Source organism: Coniophora puteana (genome assembly GCF_000271625.1).
Source record: "Coniophora puteana RWD-64-598 SS2 unplaced genomic scaffold CONPUscaffold_10, whole genome shotgun sequence".
NCBI classification, from domain to species: domain Eukaryota; kingdom Fungi; phylum Basidiomycota; class Agaricomycetes; order Boletales; family Coniophoraceae; genus Coniophora; species Coniophora puteana.
In genome coordinates this window covers 1021005-1035837 of record NW_006913062.1, presented here as the reverse complement: position 1 = coordinate 1035837, position 14833 = coordinate 1021005, and the positions used below count along the sequence as shown (strand labels likewise).

The 14833-nt window shown below is 55.6% G+C and overlaps 7 protein-coding genes across 7 annotated transcripts; 5 read left to right on the top strand and 2 right to left on the bottom strand.

The window, feature by feature from the left end:
• The first annotated feature begins 66 nt into the window (after nt 1-66).
• Nucleotides 67-963, top strand: CONPUDRAFT_83849 (histone-fold-containing protein). Its single transcript, XM_007773286.1, has 4 exons — nt 67-317; nt 381-485; nt 547-671; nt 728-963. The coding sequence occupies exons 1-4, from the start codon at nt 131-133 to the stop codon at nt 749-751; spliced, it is 441 nt and encodes a 146-aa protein (XP_007771476.1). The 5' UTR covers nt 67-130; the 3' UTR covers nt 752-963.
• Nucleotides 964-1309: 346 nt separating this feature from the next.
• On the top strand, nt 1310-2321 carry CONPUDRAFT_128069 (C-8 sterol isomerase). Its single transcript, XM_007773285.1, has 2 exons — nt 1310-1516; nt 1580-2321. The coding sequence occupies exons 1-2, from the start codon at nt 1364-1366 to the stop codon at nt 2195-2197; spliced, it is 771 nt and encodes a 256-aa protein (XP_007771475.1). The 5' UTR covers nt 1310-1363; the 3' UTR covers nt 2198-2321.
• A 453-nt stretch (nt 2322-2774) lies between these two features.
• Nucleotides 2775-3516, top strand: CONPUDRAFT_60298 (uncharacterized protein; the record flags this gene model as incomplete). Its single annotated transcript, XM_007772904.1, has 3 exons — nt 2775-2822; nt 2882-3304; nt 3346-3516. Coding segments are annotated over 3 exons (642 nt in total), but the record flags the coding sequence as incomplete, so codon positions are not given.
• Nucleotides 3517-6287: 2771 nt separating this feature from the next.
• CONPUDRAFT_83847 (uncharacterized protein) lies at nt 6288-7547 on the top strand. Its single transcript, XM_007773284.1, has 2 exons — nt 6288-7065; nt 7140-7547. The coding sequence occupies exon 1, from the start codon at nt 6419-6421 to the stop codon at nt 7010-7012; it is 594 nt and encodes a 197-aa protein (XP_007771474.1). The 5' UTR covers nt 6288-6418; the 3' UTR covers nt 7013-7065; nt 7140-7547.
• A 956-nt stretch (nt 7548-8503) lies between these two features.
• On the top strand, nt 8504-10790 carry CONPUDRAFT_108344 (uncharacterized protein). Its single transcript, XM_007773283.1, has 2 exons — nt 8504-8611; nt 8682-10790. Exon 2 carries the CDS (start codon nt 9891-9893, stop codon nt 10527-10529), a length of 639 nt encoding a protein of 212 aa, XP_007771473.1. The 5' UTR covers nt 8504-8611; nt 8682-9890; the 3' UTR covers nt 10530-10790.
• A 505-nt stretch (nt 10791-11295) lies between these two features.
• On the bottom strand, nt 11296-12863 carry CONPUDRAFT_145670 (uncharacterized protein; the record flags this gene model as incomplete). The annotated part of the gene is made up of 11 exons (XM_007773282.1): nt 11296-11369; nt 11424-11655; nt 11717-11854; nt 11916-11982; nt 12154-12182; nt 12245-12255; nt 12308-12468; nt 12515-12571; nt 12603-12622; nt 12689-12721; nt 12809-12863. Coding segments are annotated over 11 exons (876 nt in total), but the record flags the coding sequence as incomplete, so codon positions are not given.
• Nucleotides 12864-13525: 662 nt separating this feature from the next.
• CONPUDRAFT_138716 (uncharacterized protein) lies at nt 13526-14749 on the bottom strand. The gene is made up of 2 exons (XM_007773281.1): nt 14042-14749; nt 13526-13980 (listed from the first exon to the last, which is right to left on the bottom strand). The coding sequence occupies exons 1-2, from the start codon at nt 14444-14446 to the stop codon at nt 13582-13584; spliced, it is 804 nt and encodes a 267-aa protein (XP_007771471.1). The 5' UTR covers nt 14447-14749; the 3' UTR covers nt 13526-13581.
• Between the last annotated feature and the right edge of the window lie 84 nt (nt 14750-14833).

Here is a 14833-nt window from a genome sequence, read left to right as displayed (position 1 = left end):
ACCCGGTATATATAGAGAAGATACACACCTCGGTCTTGTCCTCCTCACTTCATTGCCGCTTCGCGTCTCGCCACTCGCCCCTCAAGCCCAACCTCTTTCACCACCCACCACCCACCTCTAATACTCAGCAATGGCCCCCAAGCCCGCCTCCACCGCTTCCAAGGCCCCCGCCTCGCAGGCTGCCTCCAAGGCTCCTGCCAAGACCACCAAGGCCGACACGGCCAAGAAGGCAACCAAGACTGCTGCTGGCGCTGACGGCGAGAAGAAGAAGAAGCGCCATACCCGCAAGGAGACTTACGCTTCTTACATCTACAAGGGTCAGTTTCCTCTTCGCCTTAATTCGTTTTAACTTCGAGACTTACTCGGGTCTCGTACTCCAGTCCTTAAGCAGGTCCACCCCGACACTGGTATCTCAAACAAGGCCATGGCCATCCTCAACTCGTTTGTGAACGACATCTTCGAGCGCATCGCCACCGAGGCCTCCAGTGCGTTTTCGTTTCACTTATTCTCATGCCGAGCTTCGGAGCTGACTTGGACTTTCTTCAGAGCTCGCTGCATACTCCAAAAAGTCGACAATCTCGTCGCGCGAAATCCAGACCTCTGTACGGCTCATCCTCCCCGGTGAGCTCGCCAAGCACGCTATCTCGGAGGGCACGAAGTCCGTGACCAAGGTTCGTACCTCTTCCACCTCTGCCTACTTCGCCTTTTACTAACCCATCGCCTCTAGTTCTCGAGCTCGACGGCCAAGTAACCGCCTTCTCTTGGACTTTCGGATTTTCTCGCTTTCTTTTTCTCACGTTTTTCGCTGTCGTTTTTTCGAGGGCGTTAGAGCCGAGCATGAGGATGGGAGGTGCACGAGGATGGGACGCACGTTGTACATTACTTGTATGAGATATTTATCACGCTAATCTACTTTTCCTTAAAACTCTCACTTGGCGTGAATCTATCTGAGCTTCACGATACCCCCTCTAACTGCCCTTACGGATGAGTTCTTCGACTTGTAACACCTATTGGACCCTTTCAGAGCTAACCTTCGGGTTCATGACAGAGAAGTAGCGATGAAAACGCGTGTCGTATGTTTTGTTGTAATGCGATGAATTGATATGAAAGCTGGTAGAGCATGTGAGTATGGTGCCTCGCAAAGTATCCATGGGGGAAAAGCTCGAGCATGCCGTCGGGAGTGAAAGCACAAGCGAAAACGAGGCAGCTTGGCGGTGAGTCGATGGTCTGATTTTTTGTCACGTGGTCAAGACCGCCTTGGAGGCGGAACAAGTTAAAAATGCCCTCCAGTCAGACCACCGACACACATCGACGCCCCCCTTCCATCCCTCCCACCCACTCACGAACCACGTCACGAACCAGAATGGCCAAGAAGAAGAGCGGCGTCAGCGCGAACGGGAGCGCGCCCGGGGCAAGCCGTCGCAGCGGCTGGACGTCGTGCTGGACCAAGTGGGTGACGCGCCTCTTCATGCTCTCGGTGGTATATGTCATTGCGAAGGCGATTGACCCTCTACGGGTGAGTTCATTCGCGGTTATGCCGCGTTTTTTCTGTTCATGCTAACGGTCCTCTCATCTCCAGACGCGTTTCTACCGCTTCGACCCGGAGATGCTGCACGCCGTCGCGCGGTCCGCCGTCGCGAGTTCGCCAGACGACATGGACGCCATGGTGTCGCACATCCTCGCGAACCTCACCGCGGAGTACCCGCAGGCCGCGTCGGGGTGGGCGACGCCGTGGACCGCGACGGGGCCCGTAGCGCTGAACACGAACAAGCGCGAGTGGCTCTTCAACAACGCGGGCGGCGCAATGGGCGCGATGTACATCATCCACGCGTCCATCACCGAGTACCTGATCATCTTCGGGACGCCGCTGGGCACGGAGGGGCACACGGGCCTGCACACCGCGGACGACTACTTCCACATCCTGCAGGGCGAGCAGTGGGTGTTCGCGCCGGGCGCGTTCGAGCGCGAGGTGTACCGCCCCGGGGACATGAACTTCCTGCCGCGGTTCACGGCGAAGCAGTACAAGATGCACGAGGGGTGCTTCGCGCTCGAGTACGCGCGCGGGTGGATCCCGCTGATGATGCCGTTTGGGCTCGCGGACCTGGTCAGTAGCACGCTCGACGTGCCGACGCTGTGGGACACGGTGCGCATCACGGGCCGGGAGATGCTGCGGAATGTGGTGATGGGTAAGATCTAGATTGACGGGGTATTTTTGGGGTTACGTCGAAGGTCGTCGTCATGCTTCATTTGCTTAATTAGCGTAGATTTGAGCAACTGTAATGCATCTCCCGCTGGGATGGATCATCCGCTGTTGTCTGAAGCTTCGAACATGTCTCGCTGAACATATCGTTGTCCGCTGTCGCTCGGATGGTGGTCGCGGAGGAAGGGGATCGTGAAAGGTGGGATGATGACGTAAGGTCATTTAAGATGAGCTATGACGTGTTTGGGTGGCGCGTGAAGGGCATTTTTTCGCGTCGCTGTGGAGCAGGCGACTGCGACCAACAGCCAAGCGGGGGCTTCCCTGGCCATCCCGTCACCCCCAATCGGCTGCGCCCAAGCTCAAAGGGCCATTTGCCAAATATCGTCCGTCTGTACGCCCTTTCTTTCTCTGAACTCTGTCCTTGCTCATGTCGTCCGCGGTAAGATCTATTGCCCCGTCTATACTGTGAAAGCTGATTCCGTGCCAGGACTCGCCCTCGTCCGCGCCGACAAACGATGACATCGAGGCAGTCATCCAGGCTGCCACCTCCAAGACACGCCCCGACCAGGATAGACCGACGCCGCCTCTCCGCGACACACGCACACAACTATTCGTCGGAAATGTGAATCTATTACCCCCTCGCTCGTCTGGCGTCTCCCGCTTACGCATTGATCGCACCAGCTGCCTTACCGCGTCCGATGGCAAGACCTCAAGGACCTCTTCCGCCGTGCAGGCACCGTCCTGCGCGCCGACGTCTCCCTCGGGCCAGATAACCGCTCGCGCGGGTACGGCACGGTCCTGCTCGCGACGGCCGAGGACGCCGGGCGGGCGATCGACATGTTTAACGGGTACACCTGGCAGACGCGGGTGTTGGAGGTGCGCCCCGACAGGCTGGGCAACTTGCTCGACGTCGATGCAGGCGCTGGGATCGCAGGCGCTGGCACTAGTGCTGCTGCAGGAGGGGCCGGTGCCGGGTCGGCTGGGGCAGCAGGGTTTGGGAGCGCGATGGACGAGCATGCACACCCGTTCGCGTTCAACCCGTACCAGGAGACGAGGAGCCTGTTCGTAGGGAACGTGAGTCGCATTGTTCATGCAGGTTTTGGGGTGAAGGCGTGTTCTGATTGCGATGACGGATGGATGGACAGCTCCCGTTCCACGTGCAGTGGCAGGACTTGAAGGATCTGTTCCGGACAGCGGGGGCGGTGGTGCGGGCGGATGTTGCACTGGGACCAGACGGACGATCACGAGGGTTTGGGACGGTGAGCTATGCGAACGAGGAGAGCGCGGAACGGGCACGGCGTATGTTTGACGGGTGAGTTGTTATTTGCTGGATGTGCGATTGGGCGATAGGGGCGATCGTGTGATGGGACGCGTCTTCTTTGCTTGAACACACGTCTTCCATCTTGGTCTCTGCTCCACAACACGCATTCCTTCGAAGCACTCTATTCGCATCCGCACCCTGTTTCTTCGATCTGACTGGAATTTGTTAGATATGACCTCAACGGACGACAGCTCAAGGTCCATTACGACAAGTTCGCTCCTTCCTCCGCCCCCTTCCCGCTTCCACCCGGCAGCTCCTCCTCCTCCCTCTCCGCCCAGGCCACCAGTCCTGCTCTAGCTGCTCTCGCCGCCGGCCTCGGAAACCCCCTACTCTCCGGCCTCAGCCCCGTCGGAGGTGCCCGCTCACCCGTCTTCGCCCCTCTTTCCCAGCAGAACACAGGCGGGGGAAGCCACACAGCCCAGGCAGAGACACTCGCCCGTGCCCTCGTCGTCAAGTCGCAGCTCGAGAGCCTAGGAATTGACTCGCAAACAGCCGCTTCGGCAGCAGCTACCGCAACAGCTGAAGCAAACATCAATGGCATCAACGGGCTCGGTCTTGGGCATACCACCCTTGATAGTCTTGGGATCAACCCCCAGTCACAGCCCGGGTTTGGTGCAAGGGTCGATGCCCTCGCAGGCGCTATCGACAGACTCGGTCTTGGTGCAGGAGCGGGGGCAGGTCTAGGAGCGATGGACGCGAACGGCCTTGCAGGACTCGATATGGCTGCCTTGGGTTCTCTCGATGCCCAGCAGTCCACCTTTGATACGCTGAGGATGAACCAGGCGCAGCTCGAGACACTGGGAGGGAGGAGAGGTTACGACGGTACAACAGCCAGCGCTCAGGCTCAGGCACTCCTCGGCGAGCTCGGCACAGGTACCAGTGTGAGTCTGCACAACTAATTGCGACCATAACTCAATAGTTGCTGACCATGGCTACGGTACATGTTGCCTAACCTTAAATGCATACAGTCACCTCTCCCACCGGCGCTGGGCCATTCGCGCCATAATTCGATCACAAATAATTTCTTGGACAATCTCGCCCAGTCGCGGAGCCGTGGGTCATCACCCGCTCTTCATGGACAACCACACCCTCCATTACCTGGTCACTCCTTATCTCTCCCACAAGCCGTAACGCAGGCCACACTTTCTGCAGGGCAGGCTGCAGCACGCGCTCATACTGTCACCGGCCGTCTTCCCGGTGGTGCGTCGGGTGCTGCCTCGCCGCTGGGCTCGTCGCAGGCGCATTCGCAGGTGCACTCGCTTGGTGCAAGCCTTTCCAACTCTCCATTCGCCGCAGAGTCCCGTTCGCCGCTGCTCGGCTCACTTTCTCCTGCTGCCGGTGTTAGCCCTTCCCTGAGCCCCCACGCCGGCGCGACGGGTACGAATGCACGAGCACAGAGCTTCAGCGCTGCCAGCAATGCCAGACCTTCCTTCGGAGCACTTGGACTCGCATCTGGAGAAGGAAGCAGACCGGGAACGGGTTCTGGTCTCGCGAGGGAAAGAGAGGTTGAGGAGAAAACGCACGGAGAGGCGGAGGGAACCAACAATGCTCCGTTCATGGTTGCCCAGGCGATCTTACAGGAGGGAAGTGCATTTGATATTGGAGCCTCCAAGGAGGGACAGAAGGATACGTCTGCAGCAAACGCAAGCTCACAGCAGGCTACGTCAGAGCGTGCGGGAGACATGGATTTCGTCACCTCTGCACTGGGCTCTCTTGGTGCGAGACGCGCGCAGAAGGCTGGACGTGGGCGGTCACCTGTTGTTCCGACCTTCAGGGAGGCAGCTATGAGCGGCCTTCAAGCGGAGAGCAAGAGTCGGTCAGCGTCGGCAGCCGCGTCACCTGGGTCTGACAATACCCAGTCGCAGCCGTCATCCAAAGGACCTTCCCGGCCCCAGTCACACCACCATCCTGCCCATCCCGGAACGATCTCACTTCCGCCACCCAATCAGTTTGCAATGCCCCAGAACCCCGCCATTCTCTCGCCAGCGCGTGCACCTGGCTCGCCTATGTATCATCCGGGGCAACCTCCTTATCCAGCATATGTAACTTACTCGCCGCATCCGGGTGTCGCTTCCCCTCTGCACCACCCTGCGTACCCAGCAGTCGGTTCTCCCCTGCACCATCCTGCGGCGGCTGGCGGATACGGCATGCCCCACGGCGCGGCACCGTACATGATGGGAGTGATGACGCCCCATGGCTTGCCACCCATTACTCCAAGCATGCCACCGTTCACCTTCCTCCAGCCTCAAACACCAGCTCACCGCAACGCTGCAAGAAGTCGTGCATCAGCACGCAGTCATGGTAGCTCAGGCACGAATACAAGCACGGGCAATGGAGACAGGAGCGAGACTGGCGCCGACAGCACGCGCTCCGAGGCAGGCTCTGCCGCGTCGTCGTCGCAGGAGGGATCGCGCGTTTCGTATATGCGCTCGCAGCAGCAGCATTACCAGAACCAGTCCCCGAGACCTGGACCCCAGCATCCTCAACCCCATTACCCTCAGCCCCAGCCTAGCATGGCGCACGCGTACTACCCGCATCCACACGCTCAATTTGCGCCCGCGCATCTCTTCTCGCCTGGCATCCCGCTCTCTCCGGGTGGCCTGCCCCACGGCATGATGCACATGGTGCCGCTCATGTCGCCTGGCATCCCCATGACCCCCGGTGTGCCCATGACGCCTGGCGTGCCTATGACCCCAGGCGGCGTCGTCGCAATGACGCCCGGTGCATTCTGGGCTGGCGGACCGCCCGCTGCGTCGTGGATGAACCCCGCTGTTGGCGCGCCCCTGCGGCAAGCACCCGAACACGAGCGCGCGGGGATGGGCCCGTCGGGTGCGAGCGGGGAGAGCACGGAGGGGACGATTGGCGGCGGGAGCTCAGGCGGCTTGAGCGGGGGCGGCATGGACTACTTTAGCGGGGTCAGCGCTTCCGGAAGTGCAGGGAGTGCAGGGACGACCGGCGCTGGGGACTTTTCGTATTTTCCACCCATTATCCCGCCCAGTGCACCGGGCTCCGGCTCTACTGAGGAGGTTGCGGGCGGGTTCAAGGTCGCGCAGGGCGCGACAGTGGCAGCAGCGGCGATGGGGGCGGGGAGAAGGCAGAGCGAAAACGCGGGGCGGCCAGCTACGGGTGTGAGCACACCGTCGGGTTCGGTCGTCTCGCGAGACGGGAGCAGCGCGCACAGCACGAACACGGGCGCGACGAGCGTATGGATGGCATCGCCCGAGGAGGATCAGAGCCAGGAACCCAAGGCGCCGTCGAGCGATAATACGCTGTCGTACGCGAGTGTGGCGACGGCGGAGAAGCAGCCGGCAGTGCAGACGTATGCGAGCGCGATGGGGCGTTCGGCATCGGAGCACCAGGACGATAAGAAGATGTCGACGTCGGCGGGGTTGTCGGCTGCAGCTAGGAGCGCGCTTTTGCATAGGCCGGATAGCGATCCGATTGTTGCGAAGCTTGCGGGGAGGGGGAAAGGAGGGAGTGAGGGGCTGTAAGGAGGGTGTACGTTGGGCGCGCTAGGTGGATCCGAATTTTGAGTTTCTTCTTTGTGCGTTTGTTTCTTCTCTCCTTGGGATCACCAGCTCATTATTGTTTTTATTTTCGAAAATATTGGTCGATCAGTGCATCACAGTGTAGACTACAGCACAAAGCACGCATAACAACACGCAATATCATCACCATAACACAACATCTCCATCTCTTAGCTGTTCGGGGGTTGGTGGCTTTCATGCGCTATCTCATCTCGTCTCGTTTCTCCTCATCTCCTCTTTTTCTCCGACTGGTTTCACTGTTTCCGCTCGTCGTCTCACCTCGTCTCGTTACTGTCCTGCGTCTCTGGTTTCTGTTTCTCGTCTGCTTTTTTTTTGCATGCACGCATACCACCCCATCCTCATTCGCGACTATAATCTCATCAACTGCCGCACACGAAACAAGTCAACGTCACTCTTCAACCGACCACCACCCATCCTTTTCTGTTCTTCAATAAAACTTGGCCGCCTCGCGACTTTCATATTGGGTATAAATCGTTGATATACCACTAGGACAGGTGTACATCTGCGTCGGCCTACCCCGTTCTTATAATCCTCCGGGCCCTTTCTTTAATATTATTTTGTCTTTCGCTTTTTCTTACTGTTGATAGTCTTTGGTTTGGATACTTATTCACGCAGTTTATGGTCACGCACATAGACATCTGCACGTATGTTGGGGGAAGAATATTTGGTAGATGTCTGCTCGCTTTGCCTTTGCTTTGCTTGCTTTGCACATTCGTATTGCATCTACGTTCGTAGCTATTATATAGCTTAGTCTGTGACTGTATGACTTTTTATTATTATTGGCTTTTTTTCCCTCCTTCGGTGTTTTTTTTTCGTTGGTTTGCTTGCTTGCTTGATTATGGTGAGGTCGGGGTGAGGATTGTGGGTTTGGTTTGGTTCACGCTGGAAGTTGGTTGGTTGGTCAGTCGGTTGGTAGGGCGGTGTCCATTGTTTATGTCTTTTTCTTGTGTTCTTGTGTTCGGACTAATGAAATACTATTATTCATCGCATCTGTTGGCGGGGGCTTTGCATTGTATTCCCAGTCAGGGCCTTGCATGAAAGACTCTAGCTTGAGGAGACTTGGAACTTCAAGGTGGCCGCAACGTGGCCAGCGCTTAGAGTCAGGTTTCAACTTGAAACCTTTCGAAATATTTTACGAACGATGCCGATAAACCCTTCCATTTTTTGTCGTTGTTAGATTCCATTTCTTCATTCTTGAGATTCGGCCGAAGGATTGCTGCGCTCGAGACAAGTTATTAGCCACTCAGAGGATGCTCCTGGTAGGAGACGTTGAGGAGACGCTCGTGCCAGGAGGTCGGGAGTATACGGGCGCTTACATAATTGCGTTCCTGTGCTCAAGGCTGCGCGCCTGTTGTCTGCTTGACAGCAACCAATTGCATCGAGGGTAATTCTTGTGTGCGAGCTGCACGTTCTCTTTTCATCTATCCACGTTCTCTCAGAGCCCCGTGTGCGTGCTGCCTTGAAGTTCTTCTTTTTATTCATTAAGGGGCGGACGAGGCAACAACTCGAAGGTCTTCTGGAAGATGTTTCACCGTAACACAGGTCAGCTCCACGTCGCAACAATGGGTGGCTTGTGCAGTGCTGACTGCGATTATCCAAAACGTTCTTGTAGGTGGTTCTCTTGCTCTGGCCCGCCCCGGGCTGCTGTTCTCCATTGCAGATGCATCTCCGTATCGCGCCTATTGCAACTAAAAGCACATTAAGCTTCTGCAGGGCCTTTTGGATCGACGCCCCCACCAGAGACAAGATACGGCGGCTTGGGCTTGGGCTTATCGACCAGTGCTCTTGCACCGTCGACGACGCCTGGAAGCTCTGCTAATAAGCGCTCATATCGGGATGCTGCTTCTAGCCCCCCGGCGCTTTCTGGCGACTTTGCTTCCTATATGCACAGCAAACGTCATGAAATGAACTGCATCGCCGAGGCGTTCGACCAGGGGTCTACGGCCGGCGGGATCCTCCGGCGCCTTTTTTTCGAGACTTCTTGGCGGTTACCGTTTCTTTCCTGCGTGTCGGGGCCGCGGAACGTGTTTCGTTCATATCTTCTGGCTGCGGCATTGGCATCCCGCCACGGGCTGCGCTTTTCTTGGAGCTCTACCCCTATTCTGCTGGGCTGACGTGCCCTGATGCATGCACAGGACGAGATGATGACTTAGGCTATCGTTTGCCTCCGGTGACTCGATGGCAACACGGCCGACGTGGGCAGATACGCATGGTTTTGTTGGGCTTTCTCGTACCATAGCAGGCGGTGGCAGGCCTGGTGACGGCGCTGCATTTTTGTGTTCATGCTATCCAGATGGCCCAAAGTTCTACTGGATTCCAGGTCTCGCCAGCGCTGCAAATTTCCGTGCCTCGAGTCATCGTCGGTCGGTGGATCTGATTTTTTCCTCGTGCCCCTCCTGGTACCGAGCCGAGGCTGCTATCCGCGCAGCCCTTCATTTCACCGCGATTGGCAACATTCCGGCGTCTTAAGAGCCACTGACCGCGGACACGTATGTGGCAGGCCGACTGCGATTCGTCGTTTGTTGGATGCATCTGATATTACTCATGCTCGCGATGACTGCGACCAATCAGTTCCCAATTCGTAGCATCAGGACCCAAGCTGGGGGTCTCCTTGGTAGTATGCCTAATTTATCCACCCTGACGCTTCTGCAGGGTTTAAAAAGCAGCCGCCCCTCCCTATGCGTCACTCCCAGACTCTTACCTATCAACCACCACCAGGCTCGAATTCGCTCTGGGATCGATATTCTCTCGACCTCGACGCGCATTTTTGCATCGACGCAGAGCCGCTTTACCAGTAGCAAGACTACCGCCACCCTACTATATGCCTGGAAGGGTGGACTACCCCGAGCTCAACCCTCTTCTCGCTTTCATCCCTGATACTTTTCCCTCGTACGCGTATGCCGCGCCAAGTGGCTGCGCGATCCGGTGGGACGTACGCTTCGCACCTTCCACGGCGCGCGTCATCCCTGACTGGGACTCGCCGACCTCGTCGCCCTTATCCTCCTCCTCCCACACGTTTGCTCCGCCTCCCCCGCGCCAACTAACGCCCGCGGAGCTCGCGCAGCCCGCCACAGACCCTCCCGTGCACTCCCTACGCCTCGTATCCGGGCTCCTCGCGCCCGACTGGCGCGTCGTCGCGGTGGCATCGACCCTCCGCGGGCGCGGCTGCGTGACGGTCGGGAACGTGCTCAGCGCGATCCACCGCGCGCTCTCGGTGCGCGTGCTGCACAGCGAGTGGGCGCGCCTGGCGCCCAAGGAAGGCGAGCGCGTCTCGCGTGCGTTTCACGCGCGCTGGCGCAGCGCCCAGGACGAGGTCGAGCAGGCGCGCGAGTACTACGCGGGCGTGAAGCGCGTGGACTGGGTGCTCGACGCGACAGCGTTCGGGGGGCTGACGTATCTGGGCGGGCATTCGGGCGAGGCTGAGGCCGTGCTGACGCTGAAGCATGTGCCGCGCATGTGAGGTGCAGCCGCAGGCAGAGACGGATAGAGGTCATGATGGATGGAAGGGAAGCGAGAAGGACGGGGGGACGCGAGGACGCGAGAGTCACGGACGGAGATTTGATACCACATGATGATAAGGATTATACCCAGGACGGCCGACGGCTTGCTGCATGGGAGGAAAGCACGGTCAATTCTTATACCCACTCCAGATGGCGACGATTCATTAATGTTGTATGAAACCCAGCCCTTTACGCCCTTGGACACGCCACTTGCCGGTGCAACTCATGACTTGATTATGGTTTTGTATTTTGAGATCTTGTAGCATGATTTTCACTTCTTCAATCTGTTTCGTAGACTACGCAATTATACAGATGAGTCGTAGGAGCAAATGTACAATATACGTCGAACAGCCAACGACGTTAATTCCTTTATGATCCCGTAAACAAACACTTGATACAGCAATAATCTCAATCTATGACGCGTCCCAGAGCTACTTACGGCCAATCGGAAGCGAGGACCTACACGTTGTTGGTAACTTCTTCCGAATCACTCGGGAGTGCAGCAAATTGTAATGTCTCGAGCCTGCCGTCGCTTTCTGTCGATGTCCCACCCCTCAACTGATCAGCATCGAACCGGCGTATGCTGAGCATCATTCGCGGTCCGACAATGCACGATGAGAAAGTGGTCGTTAATTTTGTCACAGTAGCAAGTGCAGCGTTGCGCGCCACATATTCCTGATTAGATCGTCAATACAGTCAGAGAAACGAAGCCGGGAATCTTGCTTGCCTGGGTGGCCGAGGATATCGAAGGTTCCTCAAACGAGACTATCCCAAATAACTCCGCCACCAGCATGCTTCCAATATTGTTTTTTTTTTTGATTAGATACCGTGTACCTACGCATTATATTACTCACAAAATAAAGTAGAGAACATGTTCTTGGACAAGGAGCGTGTAGAACTCTTTTGTAGACCATACCTTCATACCGGCTTGTTCTTTGATATGTCTCTTAAGTGAAAAGGCAACCATTAAGAAGAGGAAGAATTGATAGAGCATGCAGGCGACATTGGCCGCGTCAGCCTGCGCAATGTCGAGCATGGTGGGTTCAAAAACGCAGGTGCTCCTGCCGGGCACTAATCCTTGTACAGCTGCCAGTGTTGCCCATGACAATGAAATTTATTGTGCTTTCAATCCGAGTGAATTGCGCACCATCGAAACTCACGCCTCGCATGAATGTTATGGTCGGTACTGCACACATCACTTGTTCCAAGAGGAGGCAAAAGAGAAGAAAGTGTTGCGCCTTCTTGGAGTGCCCGTACATAGCACAGACCCTCGCTGTCATCATCCCTAAAGAAGTCAGATCTCAATACAGTACGCTGCCACATTGATGACAGAAATGGGTACTGACATTCCAAAGAAAGAAACAGACAGAAGTCAAGTATCATGTACTCGAGAATAATGTCGACGAGGCCTAGCGAAGTAAGTATAGCGTTTCAGTCAGTTGAGGTCAAACGTGAGATGAAAACCCTACAGCTGTGGAAGATGACGATGCTGAGCACTTCAATGTCCAAATCAGCATCAGCTACGCTCACAACTGGGAAAGCTCATCAGTGTATTTCGTAGAGGACGAAAAGGTCTAAATTTACTTGATGCGATGCTACTCCTGCATGCGGTACTGTATTCCGAGTAAACTATCAGGATTTTTATATGCTGAGGCATGATTGGAGCAGAGCTCACAGGCCGCAAATCTTGTAGTCCGTCAGCAACATTAGCTTTGATTCCTTGTTAAGAGGAGCTTACAATGCGTACAACAAGCCTCCGTAACGTAGCTTTGGAGGGCCAATGCGAATTAATATTTGCGTGAATCCTCCCATGGGACGAATGGACATCATATGCCTAACATATGCCTTACCCAAGCAAAGAGCCCGATTGAGAGCTTTGGGATACTTCTTGACTATATGCTTTTTAATCACCGTGCATCAGAAAAGGCCGGATTTTGACACGCACCCAGATCAGATTTAGCTGAGCCAGCGCCACGAAAGGTGATGTTTTAGTTAAAGAGACCTAGGTCAGCATAATCAAGCGCCCAGCTAACCTCATCGGAAAAGTTGATGACTGCGCAGAAGGAAATTACAGTTTTACGAGATCTTGTCCTCGGTAAAAGTGTTCAGAAGTACTTACGATAATCGTGAAAGACCAGGGTAAACATCGCGACTGCAATTAAAAAAAATCAAGTTAGAGTCCGAGTCTTGACGTGTTACTAGTAACTTGGCGTCAAGACCACGCAAGCCAGAGACGCACCGTCCAAATAATTATCGATCTGAGTAGCTGCTGTTTGGGCTTCATTAGGCGCCATTGCGCATCAGAGAAGGGAGCAGGAGGCAACCTTGTTTGCAGGCCCACCGAGCCCCCCTTATGTAAATATACGTCCTTGAGAACCGGAGTTCTGGGCCACTTACAGTAGCTGTGCCTGTCAACGGCAGTGGTTGTCGATGGTAAGATGAAGCATCCATGCTATAAAAAGCCTGAGGCTACTTCAGTAGTGTCCGAGTATATCAAACTCTTCTCAGAGGCTATGCTGAGTCGCCGCAGTGCGTTATAGCCGCTGGCGCGTTTGATGCTGCCTTATCAGCGAATCCTGGGTTAACTTGAGCCACCATGCACCATGTAGCATGTATGAAACCATACATTCGATTGCTAAAGCTATTTCGAGCATATTAATTCCAGGCGCGCAGCTGGACGGAAGATACGATAAGTGTTCTATTGATCTCGATTATAAGCACTGCCCTCTATCAGATAATGATGGTGCGGATCACCCTCCTAAGACGGCAAATCGGACCTTGGGTCCGATGAAGTTGACGCTGACAGGATTCGAGAGTATTCTCAAATGACCACGGGGGCTTCTTGAACACAATAAAGAAAACCGTAGTGCAATCGCGCTTGTCAGTTGGTTTGCAGTGTCTGCAGTGGCCAACAAAACCGATTGACCGCTTCTAAAGATACACTTGCGATTTGAGTGCGATGAATACAGTCTACAAAAATGGCAGCGTCAACTAACACTATGCAGAATGCATCTAACTACCTTCGTACAACGGAACGCCTAAAGTCCCTATGCAAAAATCAGGTATGGTCTCATCCTCGCCATCTGCTGCACTACTGCGATAAGGTGTCCGTGCATGTGGGTCTTTTCTGTGCCGTGTATAAGGGGAAGGCATGGCGATCGTTACAGCAATGTCCACCCGAGTGCCCTCGGCCACTTCATAGAGGGCTTCTATCGAGGGTTTCTCCTTCTCATCTGAGGAATCTGAATCGGCTAGAGTCTCTGGTGGAGGGGGCCGAGAAAGTCCAACGTAGCCCTTGATGAAGCGAGCAAGCCGACTCCAAAAGGGTGTCTCTTGCGAGACGGCGGGATCGTTTCCGGAAGCTGGCGGTAATGGCGGAGGAACGGAGTAATATAGTGAAGCCGCAAACGGCTGTAAAGGTCGTATGAGGCCGGAGCCGAGGAGTGATGCCGATAGGCGCCCAAGCACTTACCATCAAATGGTCCCATTGCAGGTCCCCCAGCAGCGATCCCTCCACCGTCGTCGTATACACTTCTCTTAGAACCGGCTTGTCCGCGAGGTTCACTTGTTTCTTCGGAGGTCGAGGCGCTGTTGTCATGGCGCCGTTCGCGGCCCGAGATCGACCTTGACGCATGCGACGCCAAGCGAATATAGCCGACATCGAGACAGTGAAGAGCCCAATTGCGAGAAACGCAACTATGAGGGGTGGAGAACCGTTCATGGAGAAGACGCTGCCACCACTTCCGCTATTGTCGTCATCATCCCCACCACTTCCTGTTCCAGTGTAAGTCGGGGTCGGTGGAGGGTTATATGTCGAGGTGTAGGAGGGCAGGGCGATGTGCATGCCGGGCGGCACTGTCGGTGTCGTGTACAGCATGGTGGTGGTGAGGTTTGCCTTCACATTGTGGGCAGCGCTCCTTGGCGCTGCAGGAAGGAGAGCCGCATGAGACGTGGGGCGAGCAGTTATATCGGCGTGCTAAAACCCTACAAGCACGACCTTATGTGTGCAAAGGGGCTTCGGAATTATAAATAGAGGAGACCATTCCACACCCAGAACCCAGGGGTGTTTCGGATGGTCGACATAGATCCCATGTCCTGAAAAGCTTTCCGCGGGAACTGTGCTAGTACGTGGTGGAAACAAAATACAATGCCAGCGGCTAGAATGGTGGACGTGTGGACGAAGTGATGGGCGCGCTTGCTACAAGTGCATGCCCTACAGCCGATTAATGGCCGGTAAATGCCGATAGGAGGTAGACGCATGCAT